Source organism: Onychostruthus taczanowskii, unplaced genomic scaffold (genome assembly GCF_017590055.1).
Source record: "Onychostruthus taczanowskii isolate IOZ18803 unplaced genomic scaffold, ASM1759005v1 scaffold104, whole genome shotgun sequence".
NCBI lineage: Eukaryota > Metazoa > Chordata > Aves > Passeriformes > Passeridae > Onychostruthus > Onychostruthus taczanowskii.
Window position 1 is genome coordinate 810,656 of NW_024496968.1, and position 24,023 is coordinate 834,678.

The 24,023-nt window shown below is 39.5% G+C and overlaps 2 protein-coding genes across 2 annotated transcripts in view; both read right to left on the minus strand.

Annotated features, from left to right (window-relative positions):
- Window positions 1–3,308: 3,308 nt before the first annotated feature.
- Window positions 3,309–16,513, minus strand: GNG4 (G protein subunit gamma 4). Its single transcript, XM_041414110.1, has 3 exons — window positions 16,277–16,513; window positions 9,794–9,899; window positions 3,309–3,437 (listed from the first exon to the last, which is right to left on the minus strand). Exons 2-3 carry the CDS (start codon window positions 9,887–9,889, stop codon window positions 3,309–3,311), a joined length of 225 nt encoding a protein of 74 aa, XP_041270044.1. The 5' UTR covers window positions 9,890–9,899; window positions 16,277–16,513.
- A 3,311-nt stretch (window positions 16,514–19,824) lies between these two features.
- LYST (lysosomal trafficking regulator) overlaps window positions 19,825–24,023 on the minus strand; it is a 76,839-nt gene continuing 72,640 nt past the window's right edge. Inside the window, exons 51-53 of the mRNA XM_041414201.1 lie at window positions 23,549–23,705; window positions 23,267–23,338; window positions 19,825–21,920 (exon numbers count right to left, since the gene is read on the minus strand). Coding sequence (XP_041270135.1) covers window positions 21,782–21,920; window positions 23,267–23,338; window positions 23,549–23,705 — 368 coding nt within the window. The 3' untranslated portion in view covers window positions 19,825–21,781. The remainder of the gene's footprint in view (window positions 21,921–23,266; window positions 23,339–23,548; window positions 23,706–24,023) is intronic.

A 24,023-nucleotide genomic window follows, 5' to 3' on the forward strand; every position in this document is an offset into this window, starting at 1 on the left:
TTTCTGTTAGAAAAATCCACATTTTGGAGAGTTGTTTTTTTTTTTTTTTTAAATATATACATCATTCTATGCTTCATGATATAACATGTATTCATTATTTAGGAAAATGTACAAAATCATTTGGATATTTTTGTGTAGAGCTGAGGCAAGATGCTTAAGCATGAAACTTAAGTATCAATAGCAGATTATCCAAACCACCTCAAAGGTTAAAGCAGCACAAAATATAACAATGACAAAGACATTTTATGGTTTGCTGGGATTGGAGGAAAATATATTATTTTAAATGTTGATTTGTGGATCAAGCTGGCATTAAAAAAAAGTGAACCAAATGATGCCATTCTCTTTCAGAGAGTCAATTTTTTGATGGTGTTAAGGAAAATAATATATTTGTATGCAATCCAAAGCTGTTACAATTTTATTTGAAGTGCTGATCTTCCAAGTTCACCTCACCCTCTTCCCCTTCAAATTAGTAATTTTCCAATAGTATATCGTCATTCAAGGAACTGGTAAATAAGGTCCAAGGATATCAGAGAAAGATGTTCTGTTTTCCAGTAAGGAATTATGCTTCTACAGTTTAACCTCTTCAAACACATTATAGACATCTGCTAACGTAAATATGCACTTTATGGTATTCCATGTACTTAATTTAGTAGTGCTATAAAGCTGGATTTTAAATTTTTTAAAAACTTTTTTAAAAGTTGGAAGCATAAAATCATCTCAATAGATACTTTTTTTTTTTTTAACCTAATGAAATTTATGAATTGATGAAAGAGACTACAAACATGGGAGCAGCTATTTAAAACATAACTCCAACACATTCACAACTCCTTGAAGAAAGATTTTGGAGAAAAAACCTGAAGATCAAAAGAATTCCATTCTCCCCTCGTGAATAATAATTCTGGATTTTTGTAAATGCATCTCTTACAACCAGAGACCCTCAAAAGCACTGAAATGTTTCCATCTCAGGATGTCAGACACTAACCCTAATTGGAAACAGAAAGCAAGCTGTTTGCAATACTGTAATAAGCCGTGGCAATTTTGTTATTTTAGATGGGAATGTTAATGATGAGCCACAAATGCAAGTTGTTACAAAGCCTTTGAGAATAAAGCTGTATGCCCTATATTCTCCTCCCATGCTGTTCCAGTTAAAACCATACATGCGGAAGGACAAATGAAAATGTTGCCATGGTGATCAGAGCAGATACCAAATCATGTACACTGTAGGAAGGATTCCCTAAAGAACCTTATTAAGCATTTTGTTGCTCTTTTAAAATAAGTATTTTCAGAAAGCCTTTTTTTATTTCACTGTCAATAAAACTCAGTTAGCTAAACCCTATTTCTCTACCCTCAAAATAAAAACACACCATACATTAACAAATATTTTGGTTAAAAGTTAGGAATGGGATTCTTAAGCTGAAAACTTTGAAATAGGAACTAAGGATGAGCCGACCCAAAATAAGACCTGTTCAAGATACCTGAATGTTTTTCAGCATAGGTATGTCAAGCCTGCTAAGATACTGATGTCTCCAGCTGCCCAGTTCAAAAACCGTATCTTTGAATTAAAGGCATCCCAAAAGCCTATTGGTTAAAAGGAGTATGTAGGGGTTTTTACAATAACATTGCATGTGAGACATGAGGTGCTACTGCCAGCAGCAGTAGCACCATCCAAAGCCCCCTGTCCTGTGTGCCCAGACTAGTAGCTGAACACAGTTGGGTGAGGCCCATTATCCAAGCCAAACAGCAAAGAAAACAAAATCTGTACAATGCAGACATCTTGTATTTCCACTGCAGAAAACAGTACAACAGACATTGATGGAAATTGCTAAAAATAAGCTGGAGAAGGTACATGCACTTCGGGGGAAATGCACATGGCTTTGTTCACCAAGCAGCCCTTTTCAGCATCTAAATTCAGCATTTATGAATACCTCAAGGTCCTAAATTCCTCAGCTAGTTTTTTGCAGGTATTTAAGATGTTTATAGAATACAAGTTGGTGCAGAGGAAGGGAGGAAGTTTGATCTCTTATGGGTGGCTGCTCAGCTCAGACTGGTGCAGTTCTCCAACAAAATTGTCTCCTGCCTTATGGAGCTGGCTGAAGCACTGTACATATCAGGTACTGCAGTGAGACAACTGTCCTTATGCATCAGATTGAAAAAGAGTTTTCATTTTATTTTTTAATAAGGAGAAGAAAAACAAAACAAAAAATCTCTAAAATAGCAGTTGCTTCCATCAGGTGCCTTGCATGAGCTTAATTTTACTTTATGAAGGCAGTTTTATTTCACACCTCATTCTTTTCCTCTCACTGTACTTTAAAGTTGAAACAAAAAAACATCCCACCCAGAACTTCCACAAATTACTTGCTGACAACTTAACTAATGTGTGGCCACAAAATGTACAAACATAGTGGCTGGCAACACCACAGTGGTCTTGCTGCATATCCTAGAACAACATTTATTTACCATTACTCTGCATCCCCATGAAGTCCCACTCTCATGGGCAAAAAGCATGTAGAGGGCTGCTCAGAAAATGTAATTCCTCATCCCTGTGCTGTTCAGGGCAGTCTTACACCCCCCACTAAAACCCTCAGGAACACTTATTTCACAGTTCAGTTTACTTTCTAAATAGTTCAAATCATTATCATTCAAAATAAGATACCAGCAACCACATTTTTCTACGTTTTTATTGATGCAATCCTGATGTGTGACTATACATCTTCATTCTGCTTATAGCTATAATGGCAATTTACTAGGATTGTTTTTGTAGTCAAGTTTCTTACAGTCTTCAGAAAACATATTTATAGACACCACTTACTGTATAAGACCAATCACTCTAAACAATGTAAATCACTGGGACTTTTTCCTAAATAGTGCTACTTGAGGAAAAGGTCACGCTACTCTCTTTAGATAGAAATTTTATAAAGGCAATTGAATTGAATTCACCTTCCAAGGAAAATAAGAATGTTAAAAATAGCTTCAAGAATTGATATGACTCATTTGGATCCCAGAAAAATCTATTACTGGCAAAGATATCTACAATTTGATACTGTACTTGGTATTTTTACTAAGACCAAAAATATTTATGAAGTACTGAAATTAAACTTGTACATTGCTCTGAAAGATAAGCATTACCTTGAATTTTTCTTTTTTTAATTTTTTTTTTAATTTTAGGGGAGTTTTTTAGCCGAAATTGCACTACCTTCCAAAAATATTGTAGGTATGGGGTAAGTGTTGACATCTGAAGAAAAAAATGTTAAAAGCATGCAACACTGATACCAAGTTTTAGCAGATAACATTTTTAATTGAAAACTGACTCAAAGGATAGTACAAAAGAGTTTCTTCTCCCTAAAGGGATTTTCAGATGCAGGTACAGGAATAATAAGGGGATCTTCTCCAATGTGTGCATCACAATATGCCAATAAATCTGCTGCAGCCTTGGATACCTAATAGAAGAGAAGAGAGAACTATTGTAACACTTAATTCTGAACCAATCTGAATTGCATAAATATTTTTCATAGAGCAAATGATAATGGAAGCTATCGTAAAACAGGGAGTAGATTGCTTTATCCTTTAAAGATAAGACACATCTCTCAGTTTGCTCTTCCTAGGCCTAGTAATCCTTACACACATTTTATCTAACATAGTGACATAGATGGTATTGATTGATATGATCCATGTTGAGCTGTTCCTCTGCATCAGAAGGAGGTCAGGAGCACACAGTCATTAAAACATTTATGTGTTAACCAGCCATAAGCAGTAAGGATTCTCCTTGAAGTGTCTGTTTCTGTAGAGAAACCTGCTTCAGCTCTCACTCCCATTAATTGGTTTTAAGGTTTTCCACACATACTCTCTCTACCCTCTGCTCTTCTGGTTGCAAAAAAAAAAAAAAGTTCCTTATGCACATGACCATGGGATTAAAAAGAAATAATAAATCAGGAAGAAAACCTGAACATCATCTGTCATAGGTCTCATTTAAGCTAAATACTGCTCTTTTCAATGAAGCAAGACTAATGTCTTCTGCTTATTACCTTACTATAAGTAGTTCTTTATTCACAGCATTCATTTAAACTTGAGCACTACCTTAATGTTTTTTAACTTAATATTTTTATACTTCTAAAATAAATAATTCTCAGGTCTCCAAATTCAGGACATGGATTTATGCTTACTGAAAAATCTATAAAAATACAAATACATGCAAAAATGTAGCAGTGTGTTGAATACTTGCAAAGCAAGTTATTTTACAGTAAATGAAAAATGAAATATTAAACCTTTTAATTTTTGCAGCTTTGTGCCATAAGAATATTGGTGGCAGTAGGCCATAGTGACTCATTTATTTTTTCAAGAATTTAGAAAGTATATACAAAACTTTTTGTTCTGATCAGTCAGTAAGATATTCATGGCTATCTGTACCTCTTTGCTTTGGTGAATTATTGGGTTTTCAATATTCTGATAGCTGAGAAAATGAATTCTGGAGTGCTTACAAAGAAGTCTTTGCTCTGAGCACTGTGGCAGCTTGTCCCTCTTCAAACACCAGGGTCAGTATGTTTGCACAGCTAGAGTGAGGAGAAGAAACAAATCCCATTTCTGGTATTTTTCCAGCAGGTGTGTCCCCAGTGTTTGCTTTAAGCTTCCCCACGCCCTGCTCGCTTTGACATGAACCCAGCTGTCCTAGTTTAGGGCAAATTTGGGAGAAATAAGCCTATAGTAGGCTTTAGATTAGATCTATGAAGTGAGTGGGTATTGAATCAGAATTTGCATGAAATTTGAATGAACTTCTGAAGATGATTAGAGACTTTATTTCTCTATTTTCTTTATTTTTAATTTCTGTGTGTCTTTGTAGAATGCTTAAACCTATGGAGAACCTGTGGTTGGCACCCCAGTATAGACTATCCCCCTAATGGAGGAAATAAGAGTGTTAAGGTTATTTAAAATCAGTTTGTCTTTGAATTAGCCTGTAAGACAAAAGGGTGGCAGAGACACTACGTATGAGCAGAAGGCTGCTGGGCACAGGTGAAACAGAAAACTGAAAAAATCAGAAGAGATGTTCACAAGGACCAGTGCTTCTGAAGAAAGAAGCAGGTAAAACAAAAATGTGTTGAAAGTTGCAGGCCTCAAAGTACAAAGGATTGTAATGATTTTCCTTTAATGATCTTGTTAGTTTCATGCATGGATAAGCAACATCAGCCCAAGTATATTGCTTTTCATTCAGTGGAAGAGCAGTACAATTTCAGACCACGTTCTTAGGAGGGAGAAACCCAATAATATAATTTCCTGTTTCTCTACATATTGCTGTGCTTTGTTATGATATAACAAAAAAAGGATGTTTCACTAGTAAAAGCTCAGCATACATTTTTGTATCTAACTTGTCCTGTAATGCTGGTAAAAATGTTGTGAAGCAGAGTAACACATTAACAGAATCATCTGGGTTGGAAAAGACCTTTGAAATTATCAAGTCCAGCCTTTGACCTAACACCACCTTGTCAACTAGACCACGGCACTTGGTGCCACATCAGTCTTTTCTTAACTCCAGGGACGGCAACTCTACCACCTCCCTGGGTACCCCCCCTCCAATGCCCCATCACCCCTTTCTGTGAAGAAAAACCCTTCCTTCAAGGGTTTTTGTCATAGTGTTTAAGTCACATTTTAGTTTGCTTTTAAACAAACCCTAGTACAATTTATTTAAAAACCAACCTGCAACAGGAAATTGAGGACCATGATCATGGCACAAACTAAACCTGCACTAGACCATATATTTTCATCCTTTAAAGAAATAAAAGGTTTTGAGAGGAAAAATCGTTCCACTGGGATTACAGTAGTCATTAAAAAAAAGTGAATTATAACCATTTCTTCACTAAAAGTAGAGTAACTTAGGCCTGCACAGTGGAATAATGGCCATTCACAACAGGGAGTTAAATGAGCTGATCATAGTCCAGGAGCAATGTAAACACGAGTTCCCGTGGCTGCGAGCAGCGTTGGCAAAGCCAGACCTGTGGCCCAAAAAAGAGCAAAATACAATATTACCTCCAGCAAATTGCCTGCTCAGTGTCATTATTGGGAAGAGCAGTGGTGGAAGGCCTGTGCACTGAGCATGGCACCAAGGTCCAGCAGGGACGGCTGCTTTGGCACAGGCAGCACCCAGAGGTGCCCCACGGCCAGGGCTGCGGGCTGTGCTGCACACATTGATGTGCTGACTGTGTACCATGGAAGGAGTGGAATGGAGCCCAATCTATCCTAACTTTTACTCGCCTTTGGGGTTATTTGTAGCTGAATGTTGCTGGACAGCTTCAAAATAGCTTTTCCTAAGAATTAAAATAAATGCATGGGATTTGAATATTCAAATGAAGTGAACACATTTATCATGTCAGCTTTCCTATGCAATATGGCTTGGTTTGCAAGTTCATATAAATGTAATTTATACATATTGCAGAAGTGGCTAAAGAAAAGAAATCAATCTCCAGTTTGATTGATGAATTCTATCAGAAAGTTAACATCTCATTTTTAAAAAATCTTTTTAAGGTGCATGGATTAGAAGATGGAGTAAATAGGTATCACACTGATTCTCACATTTTGTAGAATTACTCTTACTTTCTTGCAAAAACCACATCTGGTTATCAAATTAATAGGGAAAAAATGTCCAACAAGTCACTCAACCCTGATGCTTTAAAGAATTAGTCTCAGGAAGACTGTGAAATTTTACCATTATATTTCAGAGTAGCAGAGGTGATAAAAACTGCCAGAGTTAGTACACCCTGTTAGCTGCACTAATAATTATAAGCTTCAGTGACAGGGCAAAATGCTGCAATTACAATGTCTTCTGCCTTGTCATGGATTGTGACTAATTACTATCCTTGCTACAACACCCCCTCTGCTTATCCTTTACATCTAAAACAAAGACATTCGCACACATTTATTGGCGTTCTCACTGTTCATCTCCCAACACTATTCAGGACCAGTTAGGAATACTTTCTATCTTCCTTAGGAAAAAGAAAATGGAATGATAACTGATATGCCAAGGGTCTTAAATGTCAGAGCACTCTTGCTTTTCTGCTTGCAAAGAAAAGATTAAGTAGTGCTTTATTCTGAGGACAACTCTGATAAACACCAATGCTAACTTTGCTTTCTCAACTTTACTGCTAGCATCTTTAGAAGACACATTATTCTACTAGTCATGAGGCCACTGTTCACCTGATTTTACTTTGGTGTTTCCTAGCTTGAGATCTGTGTTTCCAGCTTCCTACTTACTTCTCCTTTATAACTCTAGCTGTTCCTTTGCCAGGTAAGACAGGTTCAATTATGATCCTGCTGGCATTCCTATGGTTTATAAAAAACCCCACGGTAATCCTCCTTCCAACTACCGATCAATACACTGATAACTCCAAACATCTCTTGAGTTGTCCTGCTTCTTTCACACCTCAGCAGCGAGTTGTCTTTGTGGAATCTCAGAACACAGCACTGCTTTGCTGCTCTGACCGGCTAGAGGACTCAATAGGACTTCTTAAATTAGCTGAAAAATCCAGAATACAGTGGGGAGTCAGCAACTATCAACATACTTTTAACTACAGCATTTTAAATGAGTAGACCCAACTCTTGCTGGTTACAGGGGCTGCTGGGCATTGGAAACAAAGTGCCTCTGCAGTAGAAAAATAAACTGGAACTTCTGATTTTCCCAGTCAATAACACAGACACTTCTTCCATTTTAGCAGTGTGGTCTTGTCTATTGTGGCAATAACAACTTGGCTATAGCTATTTGCAAAAGAGGGTTTAATTAAATTATTTGGAAAGCCCTGATCTTTTGTTAAATGTCTAACTAGTTTAATTAGATGTAAAACACCAGGAAAAAAATGAAGTAAGTTCATTGATCTACCTCTACAGTAATGATCTGAGAACTTAAAATCTCCCGTTGAAACCAGTGGAAAGTCTCTTGGTAAAATTTGACTGTGCCAAAACTCACATTACCTGATGCAAGATTAAAAAGCCAAGCAGATTTTGAAGGAATAAAAAGCCCATCAACCGCTTCTCACAATCCCTCATATGCTTGTTCAGAGAAATTATAGAAATCAAGGCATTTTGAAAAGTTATATTTGTTTTATATTAGTATAGGAGCCCTCATAATTCTGAAACATGACAGATTTTCTTTGGTGTGTTTTTGGTCCCAGGCTGTTTCAAAAAGTGAAATAATTGCACTTTCAAGCTACCTGTTTTTTAGGTCTGCCACATTTGTAATAACTGTGTTCATTTTAATTAAACTGACTGTAAAAATAACCTATGTCTTTCTTACAGCTATGTCTTTCTTGCATATGCAATTAAGAATGTTATACACCTAACTAATGAAGAAGCTATTTGCAAAACTGACCTAATGATGTGGGACGTGACAGTTGCCACTGCATACATAGAAGCACGTTTAAGGCAATCTACTAAGTATCAACAAGTTCAAGTGCCAGTAAAGTGGGCCGTATCTTTCCAACACTTTCCTCTGCCACCCACACCCTCCCTTGTCAGTTCTGTCCGTGCAGCTGCAATATGACCTGGGACTAACCAAGGCAGACCTTCTTTTACTGCAGGAAGCAAACACCTGTCCCTGTGAACGGGTTATGTGATGAATTTGTGACATGTTATGAAAGAGAGAAAGCACTTCTGCCTCTTCAATGGTCTTACAAGACATCACTAAAAACTGCCACAAAACAGTGACTGAAATGTCTTTTTTCATATGAGCAAGACTGACCACTCATGTGCATTGTGCTAATATTTCTGAATTATAAATATTACTTCTCCAGCTGGTGAGTTTGTGATCTGAGACTATTTTAAATATCATAAATATATTCTACTGTCCCCATGCAGACTTTCAGCACAGAGGATGGATGGACAAACAAACTGAGTAAAGACCTACATGAAGATTTTAATGTACAACATTTCTAAATTGTCCTACTGACTTCATAATCTCAGTTACAGTTTGTAGCAACTCGGTTACAGTTTTTTGTAGAGAGCTGGGTAATTTCAATGCATTACTTTTTAAAGATGGAAAAAATTTCTTCCTTGTAGAGACTGGATTTTTATCGAAATAATTATTCCCTATTTTCAGAGGAAGAGAGCAAAAGAAATAAGCATAGCTTTCTTAAAAAGTTCCAAGGCATTTTTAGCTTCTAGGTGCTTGATATTTCACAAAATTTTAGCCTTGTGGAAACAATGACATGCAAGAATAATCCACAGGATTTTTTGGTTAAAAAACCAGAAAACCTCTGTTTAATAGTCCCTTTAATGGTAATATTTAGTAATAAGATGCATGATGAAACCAAATTTTCACATACAACATGTTATCAAGTGTGAAGAATCATAACTGGACACTGCAATCTCACACGATTTTTGTATCTGCAATGATGTCTGCACTAAAACAAAACAAAGCAAAGCAATTCAGCTTGTCTCATCATTATTCAAAAATTTTGCAATGTCTTAAAGACTTATTCCAATTCTTAAAGGAGAAAAACCAAGAAACCAGAGCTGCACTTAAATTCAGCTAGAGGTGACAAAGAAGAGCACCCACCAGCTGATTTTAAGTATTTCACAAAATACACTTTTGACAAACATGACAGACACTCTCATAGAGGCAGACTTGAAGCCAGGCTTTGAAAATCACTTCACTAGAACACACCAGTTGGTATGTAACTCACAGTACTGAATATTGTTTTATTGCTCAACACAGATTCTTGATTTCTGCATTATTAAGGGCATACTGTTCCACAAACTAGCCAGTGAATTCAAAATATCAGTGAATTCAAAATATTAACAATAAGTCTAAGTTTACCTTTATTCTATCCATGTATGCTTCCATTTTTAATTGCTCCACAGCTTTCCTGGCTTGAGAAATACTGGTTGTACTGTTTGACACTAGTTCCTTCATTTTGTTTTTCCTGGAAAAGATGAAGTTGAGACCATTTAAAGAACAGGTAGCAAAAGCAGCAATCACTGAGAGCAGCTATATGAACTCTAACCAGCCCTTGCCCACCACATCAACACTGTCAGGCTGTTGGTCACGAATACAAAGCAGACACCATTTATTTCTGTTCTCTTGCTCCATGGCACTTTATTGCATTATATATTTGCATCCTTGATCATCAGCATTCTGCCTGAATTCTGCAAATGACATACAAATGCAGAGCACATGACCATGACTTCAGCGTGAAAATGGTTGCCCTGGTTCACGTTGCCAATGCAGAACAGCTGCTCACAAACAGACTTTGCAGGCATTGCACAGTTTGGCTCCACGCCCCAGTTACACCTAGAAACATCAAAACAAGCTCAGAATTGTGTGCAGTGGAAATTAATGCCACACCACTCTCACCAACCATCAGAGAGAAATTTTAAGATAGAGAATAAGTCAGAATTCTGACTATTGAGAAAAGAAGTTTAGAAATGAAGTAACAGATTAAGAAGAAATAATGCAGAGGTTTCCAACTTTTTGCTTAGACACCCCAGAAAAGTTTAAAGATGACTAAACCCAGTACAGTATGCTGTACAGTAAGGATGCTTTATTTTTTAAGAGATCTGCAGCTCTTGGGAAGGGACATCTTGGAAAGGTATGGCAGCATTTGTTTCTGTTGCATTGCTCCTCCCTGAGGGATTAAATCAGCTCAATATCCAGCAGTCCTCAGCACTGTTACCAAATGAGTTGAGATGTCCACATTCAGACCTTGACTAACTCACAGTACCTGTGCCAGGAGTGGTCTGCAGGTCAGAGCCCCTTGTGCTGACACCTCTATGCAGCGCTGACCCAGCACAAGGAACAGTCACTGTTTTGAAGTCACTGGAGGTTGGCCTGAGGCCACATGGAAAGATGTGATGGGATACAGATGACCATCCCAGGTCCCAGACTAGCTGTACTACCTAGTAAGACTGGATGCTGAGATTTCAATCAGGCAACATTCCCCTCTGGTCCTCACACAAGGACCACCTGCCACCTGCAGCCAGATTAGTCTGGCACCAAGCCTCAGAAACCAATCCAAAGTTCAGCAAAATGCAAAGGACACAGAATGTGAGAGGCAGATGGGATACAGGAGAAAAACACACACACAAGGAGGCACTTTTTGCACAGCTGCCAAAGCAGTTTTAGGCTCAGACCCTTCAAAATGAATACTTCCAGCTTATTTCTGAATAAGAAGCAAACACCTAGAACCACACAAATTTCCCTTCTTGAACCTTGATAGCTTACCTGATCCAGTCACTGGGGTGTAAGATACAAACAGGAAATAAAGTAGGACACTGGAAATGCTCTTGTAAAAAAACCTGTACATACAATGCCCCTGTTAGACTCAAGACAAGTACACAATCTATAGTAAAAAAAGAATGGAGAAATAATTTTTTAACTACTTTGATTTTGCAAAACACAAATGCTCAGAGACAAGACAAAGACAGTTGTTTCTTCTCACAGCCTGGTATGACACAAACTGTTTCTAAAAATCAGTAACCTGTGCTGTAAAATAGATGGTGTAATACAAATGCCATGGTGAGCCATGCTCAACACTAATTTGAAGGAACAATAGAATCTTTTTCTTTCAGATCTAGTATAAGTCAAGGCAGGGAAATGCTACTTTAAAATATATTATTTGTGCCAAACAAAACAAGAGCTTGAACATATGCCAAGAAAAATAACAGGTTTTCTGCATATATGTGTGTCATTTGAATGGAACACAAGTTTCCCCCTTGCATGCTCTGATGAAATAAAATCATGTCAGAACACAGCAGGTTCTTTGTCTTCATCGTTGTTTACAATTTTTAAACTCATATTCCTTACAAGGAACAGGACTGAATACATGTGGAGGAACTGGCTTTGCATAAAATGCCATGTACTGTACAAAAATCCACAACCAAGCCACAGCCTCCAATCCATTTTGAGATGTGTTTTGACTTGCAGTGGAAAGTCAAACAGCAGAAAGGGTACAAGACATTCACAAAAACAGAAGGCTCTGAACTATAGCTCATCTCTGGACTTTTTGTTTGACTCAACCGCCTCACTTTTAAGTATCAACCCATCCATAAAAATTAGAATAAACACATTTAGCTTTGTTTACAAAATTGTACCCCCACAAGAGTGAATAATTTAAATTTTATCATCTCCACATCTACCTTACTAATGATCACAAAGTCAAAAATGTCAAAGCTAAATCAAGTCAGAGGCCTTTCTACATTTGCCACAAACATTTAAATTAAACTGAATTAAGCAACTGCAACTCCCTGAACAGTCCAGAGAATTCCAGATCTCCCAAGACCTTCTGGCAATTCACTCACTCATACTGTAAAAGCTGTAAACATTAGTGTTAGACAATCTGAACTGTCACTAGCTACAACAAAGTTGGCAAGAACAGTGTTCACAGTACTTCCAGCCAGTGTTTAAACATTTACAGAATAATAATTAAGTCCATAGTAGAATTCTGAAAAGGCTATTAGGCATAAAAGTGCTTCTAAAAATTCAAACCATGTTTCTAAAACAATGCCACACAGATAATATATCCTTACCTATATTCTGAAACACCAAATAGGAAAATTAAAAAAAATAAAATATATATCTTGACTAGTAAAGCATTTAACAGTATCAAAAAAAAACCAAACAGAATATGAGGCTTCATAAAGAAAGAACTTTAAAACAACAACAAAAAAAAAAAAGTCTGCCACTAGGCATTTCAGACATGAGAGAAAATTTCCACTTATCCCCAGCAAGAGGTTCATTTATACTCTGAAGTACAAACATTTTTTCTGTTCCAAATCCTGCTCCAACCTTGGCCTTTACATGCATTTAAATATTTAACTACTATATTTCTGGAAGTGTTTAGCATCCATTTAAGTATTTAATTTTCTACAGACAGGTATGGTTCCATAACTTTGCGAGACTGGCTTCTCCTCACATACCAAGCTACATATACCTCTACCTTCTCTCACTCTCTGCAAACACAGTACATATCTGTGCATCATTTAAGGCCCTATTACATATGGTGTGGTGTTGACAATGAGAACTGTACTCACTTTCAAACCAGGCTGTGATAAAGATCCTTCCTGCAGACAAAACTTTGTATGACACTTGATTCTGTTCTCCTTAGGACCTATGATAATAACCTTAAGCTTAATATTCTTTAATGAAATAAAATTGTTACCTAGAAATAAAGCTCTGGAGAGAAGAGAAATTTTAATTACAAGAGAATCTATTACACACCCATCCCCTGGAATGTGAGGAAGCCTCTCCTTCAAACACCCTCTTGCAGGATGTGTTTCATCTGAGGCTGCAGCCTGACAAATGGATCTCATCCTCTCTCTTAAGATGACTCCTATGAAACTGTCCAAGTATTCTCTAGGCCTTTAGTCCTACAGGAAGGCACATTTATCTTTATATTGTACCTGGGTGACCAGTCTACAGGATCATGGAATGGTTTATGTTGGAAGGCACCTTTAAAGATCACCTGGTTCAAGGAAATGCAATGTTCCTGCAATGAGCAGGAACATCTACTGTAACAAGTTGCTCAGGGCCCTTTCCAAGCTGACCTGGAATGTTTCCAGGGATGGGGCATCCACCACTTCTCTGGGTAACATATTACAGTGTTTCACCACACTCATGGTAAAGCTTTTTTCCTTACATCTGGTCTGAATCAACCCTCTTTAGTTAAAACCATTACCGTTCGTCCTTTCACAACTGGCCCTGCTAAAAATTCTGTCCCAGTTTTTCTTTTAAGCCTCTTTTTATTACTGAAAGGCTGCAGTAAGGTCTCCCCGGAGCCTTTGCTTCCCTAGGATGAACAATTTGAACTCTTTCAGATATTCCTCACAGGAGACATGCTCCAGCCCCTTGATATCCTGGTGTCCCTCTCCTGGACTCGCTCCAAGAGGTCAATGTCCCTGCCGTGCTGGGGACCTCGGAGCTGGATGCAGTGTGGATGCAGTGCTACCACAGCTGAGTAAGGGGCAGAATCACCTCCCTGGACCTGCTGACCACATCCCTTTTGATGTTTAAAAGGAGCAACTTCTCCCCATCATTTGAATTACCTAAAACTCCTGGAACCAGAAATTCTCAGCTGGGTTTGCTGCTACTCATTCCTGGCTGGTTTTACGTTGGATCAATATAGGCACACGTCAATACAGGCCCTGATAATCACTTTAGTTACAGTAACTGTGCTAACGAGCAGCCTTCATGCAGCCTACGTGGTACTGCTGCAGCCAGCAGACCTGGATTATGCAGGAGCCCATTTAGCCAGCCTATTTTTGGGCAGCACACCGAGTTCATTGACCTGGTCTCTACTGATTCTTTTCTTTTAGGGGAACACTGGCCGGGCTAACGAGGAACAGTGACAGCAGCTACACAGCCTTTTTTAGCCAAACAGTTTCTGCTGACTGGCACCCCACACCAGACAGCCCTTTCCTAAAGCATCACTCCTGAAAGCTGCACAGTGACAGCCTCCCAGCCAGCTGCATTTTCTGGCGTTTTGTTTACCTCACTTCATCCATTTTCTGGGTTCTGCACGTAACTCATGTGTGCTGAAGTTCTTCATTTCTCAGGCTCCTAAAAATGCTTGTGAAGAGCAGCTTTTCCCTTTTTTGTTTTACAATGAATGGTTGTACCCAACAGCACTTCAAAGGCAAATTTATCTTATTATAATGCACAAAGCTGCATAAAGATTTGCAGGTATAGCTTGATGCTGCATTGGGGTGAGGAGTGCAACCTTCACCTACTAAACATTATAAATACTTGTTAGTAAAATGCAGAAAAAGTCTAAAAACTTGAGTAACATAGAAGCAAAACTGAATTTTCAAGCTCAAGGATGGATTTCTACAAGAAACAGGGATGAAAAGCTGCATTTCCCCCCCCTCTAGCTCCAAGTACAATCTTACAATGCCATACATTAAAAGTGACCTCTGGAACTCAATCTAAAAAGCCCGAAACCAAATTGCTGCCTTAATCTAAAGTCATGGACCTGAAATTACTAGATTAGAAAACCTGGGGTTGACAACTCCAAAGAAAAGCTTCTACACAAGCTCTGTACTTTGTGGACCACACAGCCCAATAGGAAAGTTAACCCAATCAATCACTGAACTAAGTTCCAGTGACATTAGTGGGAATCATCCCTGGATAATGACCTGCAAATCACATCGTAAATTGAGGAAAGATTGTCACATTTCATTATCCACTTGCAGGAACATAAACAGCGAAATTTACAGCCTCACAGCTGTTCGATGCCAAACTGGTATACCAAACAAATTAAAACAGAGAAAAAAAGAAAAAGAAATGGAACTAAACCAAACTTCCCCTGTATCTCAGTTCTTACTCTAAGTTACAGCAACTGATGTAGCTCTGTAAAGAGAGAGGCAGGGTAAGGAATCCTTTTCTTTCTCTATCTCCTGGCTGCATAAAGAAATACAAGAAAATTACTGCAGCTTTTCAGTCCATCTCCTAAGGAGAAGCTTAGTACTACAAGCAAAAATGATCAGATTAAAGGCAAGAACAATTGTTCACAATAAGGAAAGAATGCAATTTTCATACCATAAGCATGGTGACTTTGAAAATAACTTCTCCTCATGTAACTGCAAATCAGCAAAACTCCAACAGCTTAGTTCTTATCTAACATATCCAGTACTATATCCAGTTCAATTGTCAAGTTCCAAAAATTCTTGCCATCATACCCAAATTTTTACTAAGAATTATAATCTTGCTTCTGAACATTAAAAAATTCAAAGGAAATAATGGCTGAAGTGATATGATATTTCCCAAAGACAATCTTTTTGTACAATATTATTTATCATCAGTATACAGGTTATTTGAACATATAGCCCAGCAAACCACCAGAGATTTGGAAAGTCTGAGGCAGAAATATTTTTCCTGGCTACTATTTTACCTCTTTAGCTAATTTTGAAAGATAGCTGTGAGCTTTCAAAGAAATACACAGGAAATTTTGATTATTCCTTTCAAACCCCACTTAAAACGTATTTGGACAGAATTGTAACCTACAATATAGAGAGATCTCCGGCAAGCTCGGCACTGCATCACCTGCAGGGCAGAAGCGTTTTTTAAGTTGTTATTCCGAGTTTTCTCTCTCACTGCGCTGCCCTAATGGCTCTGCTGTGCAGCAGCTCCCAGCACCACACATCAGCGATTGCCGCCAGCAGCAGCCGGGCAGCGGGAGCTGTTCCTCCGTCAGTGCGAGCCAGCCAGCAGGAAAAGCGGCCACTTCCTTGAGCCTTCGCTCCAGGCAGGGACGGAGGAGGAAGGAGCACGCCGGCAGAGCCCCCCTCCCCGCCGCCCGCGGGATACCTGGGCTCGGGGCGGGCTCCCCGGAGAAGGATGCTCCCCGCCGGTGCCGGGGACAACGGAGCCCAAAGCCCGACGCCGACTCCTGCGGATAACCGGGAAACTCCGGCTCGCGTGGCCGCCGCCGGCCCCTGCCCACCCGCAGCAGCCCACGGGACCGCCGGGATGCCGGACGGAGCGGCCAAGGGATTCCCAGGACACCAGCGCCGGCCGCCGCGCCGGAGAAAGCCCCGCGCGGAAGCCCGACCCGCCCTGCGCTGGGCGCCCCTCCCGGCACCTTCTCCAGCCCGCGCTCCTGGGCACTCCCTCCCTCCCTCCCTCCTTCCCTCCCTCCCTCACCGTGTGGGCGCGGAGGCTGCGGGCAGCCCGGCCGCGGGCCCCGGAGCCACCGCCCTCACGCTCCGCCTGCCTCGTCCCTCCTGATTCCTGCTGCAGCCGCCTCCTGCCCCGGCTACCGCAGGCGCCTGGGATCAAGCGATCATCCAGGTATTCTCAAACAGAATCACAGACCACAGAAACAAAATCCATTAGGTTGGAAAAGACCTCTGAGATCATCGAGTCCAACCTTTGATCGAACACCACTCTCTCAACTAGACCGTGGCGATAAGCGCCATATCCAGTCTTCCCTTAAACACATCGGGAACAGTGACTGCAGCGCGTCCCTGAGCAACCCATTCCAAAGTTTAATCACCATTTACGTGAAGAAATTCCTCCTACTGTCGAAACTGAACCTCCCCTGGCACAGCTAGAGGCCATTCCCTCTCATCCTGTCATTTGTGACCTGGAAGAAGACCTGCTCCTACCTGGCTACAGCCTCCTTGTCTGCGTAGAGAACGCTAAGGTCTCCCGAGTTTCCTTTTCTCCAGGCTAACCAGCCCCGGCTCCTGCAGCCACTTCTCACAGGACCCAAGTTCCCTTCACCAAGTCAATTTCCCTTCTCTGGACATGCTCCAGCATCTCAGCATCCTTCCTGAACGGAGGGGCCCAAAACTGAACCCAGAATACTCAAGGTGCAGCCAGTGCTGTGCACAGTACAGTCACTGCCCTGGCCTTGCTGCCCACACTGGGGCTGATCCAGGCCAGGATGCCGTCAGCCTTCTCAGACACCTGGCTCATGTTCAGCTGGGCGCTGACCAGCATCCCCAGGTGCTTTTCTACCAGGCCCCTTCCCAGCCACTCTGCCCCCAGCCCGTAGTGCTGTACCTCAAGCAGCAAAGCCTGTATGGCCCTGGGGTTTGGGGTGAGAGCCCACAGTGCCTGTCCTGCCCTCACACCAGCAACAGAAGGATGATGTAAAAAGCTGCCATGAGGAATGGAACTGCGGTGGGAAATGCGCTGCTCAGATTCGCCTTGTCAGGGCTAGTATGTCAGAACAACACAATTCAGCTTCATAGATCAATTTTTATACGGTTCTCCCTATAAAAGCTGTATGGCTCAACAGCATTTGAACCAGTGCCAGTTAACATCTTCAACTGAAAATTTTGTCAGCTGCGATAACCCATTGCCAGGATCACCAGACTCATTAGTTTTTTCCCCAGTAAGATGGCCATTCCCTCTGGAGTGGTGTATGTTTTCTCCTACCTGCCCTCAGCACATTTTCTCATTCCATCATAATGGAGCAGAATTCCCAAGTAACATTTGTTTTCTATATGGAAGAGAACAAGGAAGAGTCCTATTTCTAAAGGTGCTTTGGAGCAAGGGCAGCCTCTTCTGAGATGGAGTCAATGGCTTTTGGGGTAGTGGCTTGGCAGAAGGGGATGCAACAGGAAGAAGGTAAGCATCACTAAATATAACTAGGTAAGTTCACAAGCTTCCCAAAACTAGAGTTCCAGAAACTGATGGAGATTTCACTTGCTGCTCTTTCATTTATGTTCAACCACGTCATCAATCTACAAAAGGTCCCATTTCGTACACAAAGGATTTACATGCTGTTAGACAAAGAGCACATAGTAGATAGTCCTAATCATGAGGCTATTGTCATCAGAATATTTTTACCACTGGATTCTAACAATTTTATGACCTACGCTAAAATATAAATGTGGGAAATGGCTCTTTTAAAAACATATTTTTATAATCTATTACACAGATATTGCTTTTAAATCTGCAAACTCTTAACCTTCCACCACAACCAGGAGCCTCCCCTACAGGTTCTGAAAGCAATACCCATACAGCTAACACAAATTTATATTCCTTGAACTTACATGAACTTGGCTCTAATGAGTATTATATGGGCTTCTGTCAATTGCATTAGAGAATAAGGACTTAATTTTTTTTTCCTGGGAATGCTATCTCAAAACTGGAAACAGTAAACAAGATCCTGTTTTACTCAACTCCTTTCTGCTGTGTAGTCCAGAATAGTTTAAGTGTCTAATCAGAGCAGCCACATTTCATTTTTAATCTTTTTTCAAAATTATGAAATACACAACAGAGCCTATCACAGAAACTCTGATACAAAATCAGTGCCTGACCCCACTCCAGAGCAGTAATGGCAAATAAATCTCCAAACAGCAGTCATTTGTCAGTAGTTTGTAACTTAATACAGCAGCAAAGTAAAAAAAAAAAAGTGTTTGTATGTAAAGAGGCTTAAATATTCCAGTGGATATTTTTCAAGGCAAGCGGAGCTTTTAAACAGTAATTGTTTGATTGTTTTTCTGATAGAGTAGCAGCATATGGAAGTGTGACTTCCATTTTCATATGCAAGGAAAAATCCCAATACAGCTTTAAACAAAAGAAGGCATGAAGGAATTAAAAGGTAAACTAAAAATCTGTTAGTAGCAAGCCAGGTCGTATTTCCCCCACTGCTCCATTGTTATCTTTTACTATTATTATATTTGTGCTTAATTCAGTTCAGTTTTTTTTCCCCCTTTTGTTCATTGTCATGGGTTTGTCTAAGCAGTGGATCTCAAAATGAAAGACCAGGGTTCCCTTTCAGTAATGGGGAATATCCAACTATTGTCTCCCCTTCCCTTTCTCACCATGTCTCTCCACTATTGAGCATAAAGGCCTGGATTTATCACAGAATCCTGCAATCAGGTAGATAAGCCTTGCCCCGTGAACATCTCCCACACCCTGTGGCTGCCAGCAGAAAGAGCCTCACATCCTGTCAGATGCCTTCCCAAGATCCCAGTCTTCCAATTTCCACCCGTCTTTCTGAGAATCCCGAGAGAATTTGCTTTTCTGCCTTTGCTGCTCAGACAGGCTTTCAGTGAGAAGGCAGATGGAAGGAAGGGGAATGTCTCTGCTTTGAGAGCCATAATTTCACCCAAGTTCTAGTCATGCATCCTGTGGGAAGGAAGGACACATGTACACACGTGCAAAGTGATATACATAGTTTCCTACTTCCCATCTTACACTCACCACCTTCGGTTTGACAGACACAGGATGTAGTCCATAAACGGAACTTTCCCACATCATGATTTTTAAAATATGAAAGACAAGGGAATCAGCAGAAACTGATCTGGAGCAAGGCATGAAAGATTTCCTAAAAGAAGAAAGTTGCAACAAAGCCAAAAACATGTTTCTAATAATCTCAAAATGGTTTGATACAAAGATCTGTTTATTACCCAACAATGTGACAGTGTATATACAAATATAGTGTGGAATGTGACATTTACAGGAAATTTAAGTACATCATGCACAGACACTATTGCAATGTTATTTTAATAGTTCCAGAATATTAAGCTGAATAAATATTCCTTGCTCCAAAAATCATTTTTACTTTTACATAAAAATATATAATATTGCACTCTTTACAAGGACAGCAGTTTTGCATATTGGTTTGTAACAAGTGGAATTCTACTTTATAAAAAAATAAGCCTTTGTGAGCAACACCCCAAAACAGGGAGCACAAAAGCACCCCAAAACCACAATGTTTGTCTTTTTTCTCTTAAACAAAGCACATCACATCAACATGAGCCAGGAAGCTTTTCATTCGGTACTTGGATCTTACATTAACATTTAGACAGAGAAAAATATGACTAAAGCCATCCCATACGATGCTGCTACAATAATATGCAGTTTAAAACTCAATCCATACAGTATGCAGCCACTTGCTTAATTGAACCAATGATGAGCCTTTGTGTCATGAACTATGAGAATATTTTTCTTAAGTTTTTCTAGTTTGAAAAGTTCTTAAACTGGGAAGTCTCAAGAGTTTCTGAAGACTATTTGGAATTTTCAAAAAAAGTGTAAAGATTGCTTTTGTGTGTGTGTGTGTGTGCCACCTTCGTAACGATCTGACAATTTCACGTTGTGATCTGAAAGCAGACAAGCCTTAAACATGAGAAGCTACAGCAGTTTGAATGGCAATAGCAGAACATGTCAATGATAAAAAAGCAAAGCAATTTAAAAGGAAAATGTAACTACATGAGACTTGCACAGCATTCTTGCTTTACCATTCGCATGACTAGCATAACTCAGTCATGGTGCCAGGTTTAGAGGTCTTCAAATCCATCAACTGAAATTTGTCATGTGGCCTAAGATTTCAGATTTGTTAAGCCATTCACAACAGAGGCTTATTTTTAACCCCTCATAAAATAGCACCCAGGAATACACAACAAATTTGCACAGTGTATCTGTGTGAACCTTGCTGAATAATCTGATGCTGATGAACATTGATTATTCAAACAGTAAGATTCAAACATTTTACAGTGTATTGAACCTCAATGACACTAGAACGGGAGCACATTTGTTCCTTCTTTAACACCTCTCTTTAGAGCTCTGGAAGATAAGCTGTGTGTGTGTACATAATAGATGTCCTGCCACAGAACTGTGATAGTAAACTAGCACAAAGTTAGGGAGTTCACACTGCATTGTGATCTAACCACTGTTTCATGATGCCATGAGGTGTCTACCCATCACTAAGACAAAAATTTTATTGTTGTCTGTTGCAAAGACTATTACAGTAACAGAGAAGATGGCAAAAATTACAAAGATAACAGAAATTCTATTTTTAGCATTACAATACCATAAGATGGTGCAAAAAGCACCTACTAAGTTCTTTGCTTCTCAAAAAAAGCAAGTTTAAGTGGTTGTTGATTTTTAAGTTTTGGATTGCTTATCCCAGAGCTAACCATACCACACTCAACTAATCAGATATACATATGCTGACATTTGAATAGATATTTACAGAACCTGATGCTGCTGATATTTTACATACTAAGAGGGGGAATGAGCATAATCAATTTTTTTTTAATACTTCTCTCCAAGAAGTGATTTTAAAAAATACTGTTGGTGTTTTATATTGCAGCATTGAGCATTTCTTAGTCACTTTGCTGGCATTGGATAATATGACCAGAGCTTCCTGCTGACCCGGATATGCTTCAAGTTTGTGCATGCACATATGCAATCTTACAACCTTGCAATCATAGGCTGCTCTTTAAAAAAAATCCAGCTATTCAGTCATTCTAGAGACATTCAAAGTACTTCAAAGTCCAGCTAAGTAAGAGCTCCTATAGCCTATTTGGATTAAAGTGCATCAGAGACATGAGTTAGCAGCAGGCCCCGCCATCAGCCAGCGGCGTAGCTGCTGAGGAAGGAGTAGAACATGGGCAGCTTCAAGCGCTGCTGGTCCTTGCGGCACCAGGCGATGACATTCCCATCACTGTTAGCTGTGAACAAGTGATGGCCGTCGCAGGAAAACGTAAGGCTGCAAAACAAGGAGAGAGTCTATCTTTACACCAAATGTGGCTATTTATAATGCTAGGAGACATTAAAAGCCCATGAGAGTTCAGCCAACAAAGATGAGCTCTCAGGGGAGGCCCAGTACCTACACTAACACACCAATACGTTTGCATAGGTCTGCTTATCCACTTATACCCAAACAGGCTGAACTGCAGCTTTGGCCAGCACTTCAACATCCCCTGGAGTTCAATACTCCTTTCTTTACAGTGTCACAGCAAAGGGCAGGATTAGCAGCAAAATCCTACCCTCTTCCCTTCTGTTTCTGAAAGGAAAGATTTTCTGTAACAGCTCAGTGCCCTCTGAACTTGCATTGCTGACAAAGGCAGAAACTGAATCCATCAGATTTCATGGCACAGCACAGGACTTTTGTTCAGATGGGCATTTTTTGAGCTGTAGCAGGGCTAGTAAAGCCCTTCAATCATGCCATGAGTAATGTTAGAGAGCATGAAGGTCAGCATCAATTTACTGTCATATTTAAGCAGGAAACTTTAAATTATTCAATAGCTACTAAATCGTTATCTACAAGCTTTGTGAAATATGCTGCTTAAAGGAGGTAACAAAGACAATAACTGCTACCAGACAATCTTTTTAATTTATAAAAATAAATGGTATTTTGGATTTTAAATGGTGTTTTAACAACAGTCAAAACAAAATTTTTCAGAGTCATCTGTTACTATGCTAACATTAAGATAAAATTTTGGCATAGCTCTAAGACCTTTTGCAGACTACTGTACCACTGGGGATATCAAAGAGACAATCCTTTGACCACTTTCTGAAAACACTTTGGCACGAGAATTCTGTTCATCTAAATCAATGGGGCTCGGAGAAAACTAACTACACAAGCACTCCAAAATGGCAGCTTCCAGGCTTACTATTTCTCCATCATTTCCCTCCACCATCAGAAAAAATGGAAAAGGCAGTATTTTCATTTAATTTTGAGGAAGAAGCATTGTATATTTAAGTGTGGCATATTTAAGATTATCTCATTTTAATACAGATTCTGAGGAAAAATATTAAATTTAAAAATAAGAGGAGTAGTTATTGTTCAGTTTTCAAGGGAATCCTGTTAATTTTCATCTGCCAGCAGCAGAACGTAGTTATTACTGTCATCACCAATCCAGTACACTTGTGCTCACTTTGCTTTCATGAATAATTAGTAGGTTTGCATTGCTCTTTTTAGGCATGGGTGTTTACCTCCTATTTTCATGCTCAATACTCAAGACTATTCTGTTGTGGTTTTGTTTGTTGGTTTGGGTGTTTTTTTTCCCTAAAGAGAAAAATGCATTCATTGTACACTTAAGATCCTTTTACCTTACAATAGGTTTGGCTGACTTCGAAAATGTTATTTCACGTACCGGCTTCAAATCCCACGTACTCCACAGTCTGAAAGAAAGAGCCATTTTTCTTCACACTTGCTTTTACAAATACTTCAGTGATAAATAATCTATTTAGCAACTGCTAAGACTGGGAGCTGAGTAACAGCTTGTCCACCTTCTTTAAAGCCAAATACCAGCATGATGTTTGGCTACATGCTCTCAAACTGTGAGCCTAAGTGATAGAGCATTTTAATAAATAAACATTTCAAATGCTTACCTTACAACTCCATTTTCAAGGCCCCCTGCAATCACATTGACAGACACACCTTCAGGCTGGTTAGAGAAAGCAACAGAGCAAATACTTTCCCTGCAGTGCACGTGTCCAACAAGATCACCATTAACTGTCCAAAGTCTCAAATCACTGCCTCCTCCAACTGTAACAGAACATAGCATGGGAGTATTAAGCAAATAAATCTAGACCACAGTTAAGTCAATAATATTTAAATATTCCATGGTAAAGAATTCAACTTCTTGAAAGTTCATAAGGTTTAAATGACTGAGTAATGTCTGCAATTACTTCTCTCTCTGAGACAGGAAGCACACAAACCACCAAGCCACTGCAGTGATTTAGAAGCCATCACATCCTATTTATGGAACATTTTACTTACAAAGCACTATGTGAATTTACTTTTAATGACCAATTTTCATGCACTAACAGGGAAGGCACTAAGATGGAATTCATACTAGCTATC

What these genes read in the sequence shown, in the direction of transcription:
- GNG4 (XM_041414110.1), bottom strand. Translation starts at nt 9,889, where the DNA reads ATGAAGGAACTAGTGTCAAACAGTACAACCAGTATTTCTCAAGCCAGG. An exon ending in CATACATGGATAGAATAAAG is followed by an intron (nt 3,438 to 9,793) that starts GTAAACTTAGAC and finishes CTCTTCTATTAG; the next exon opens with GTATCCAAGGCTGCAGCAGA.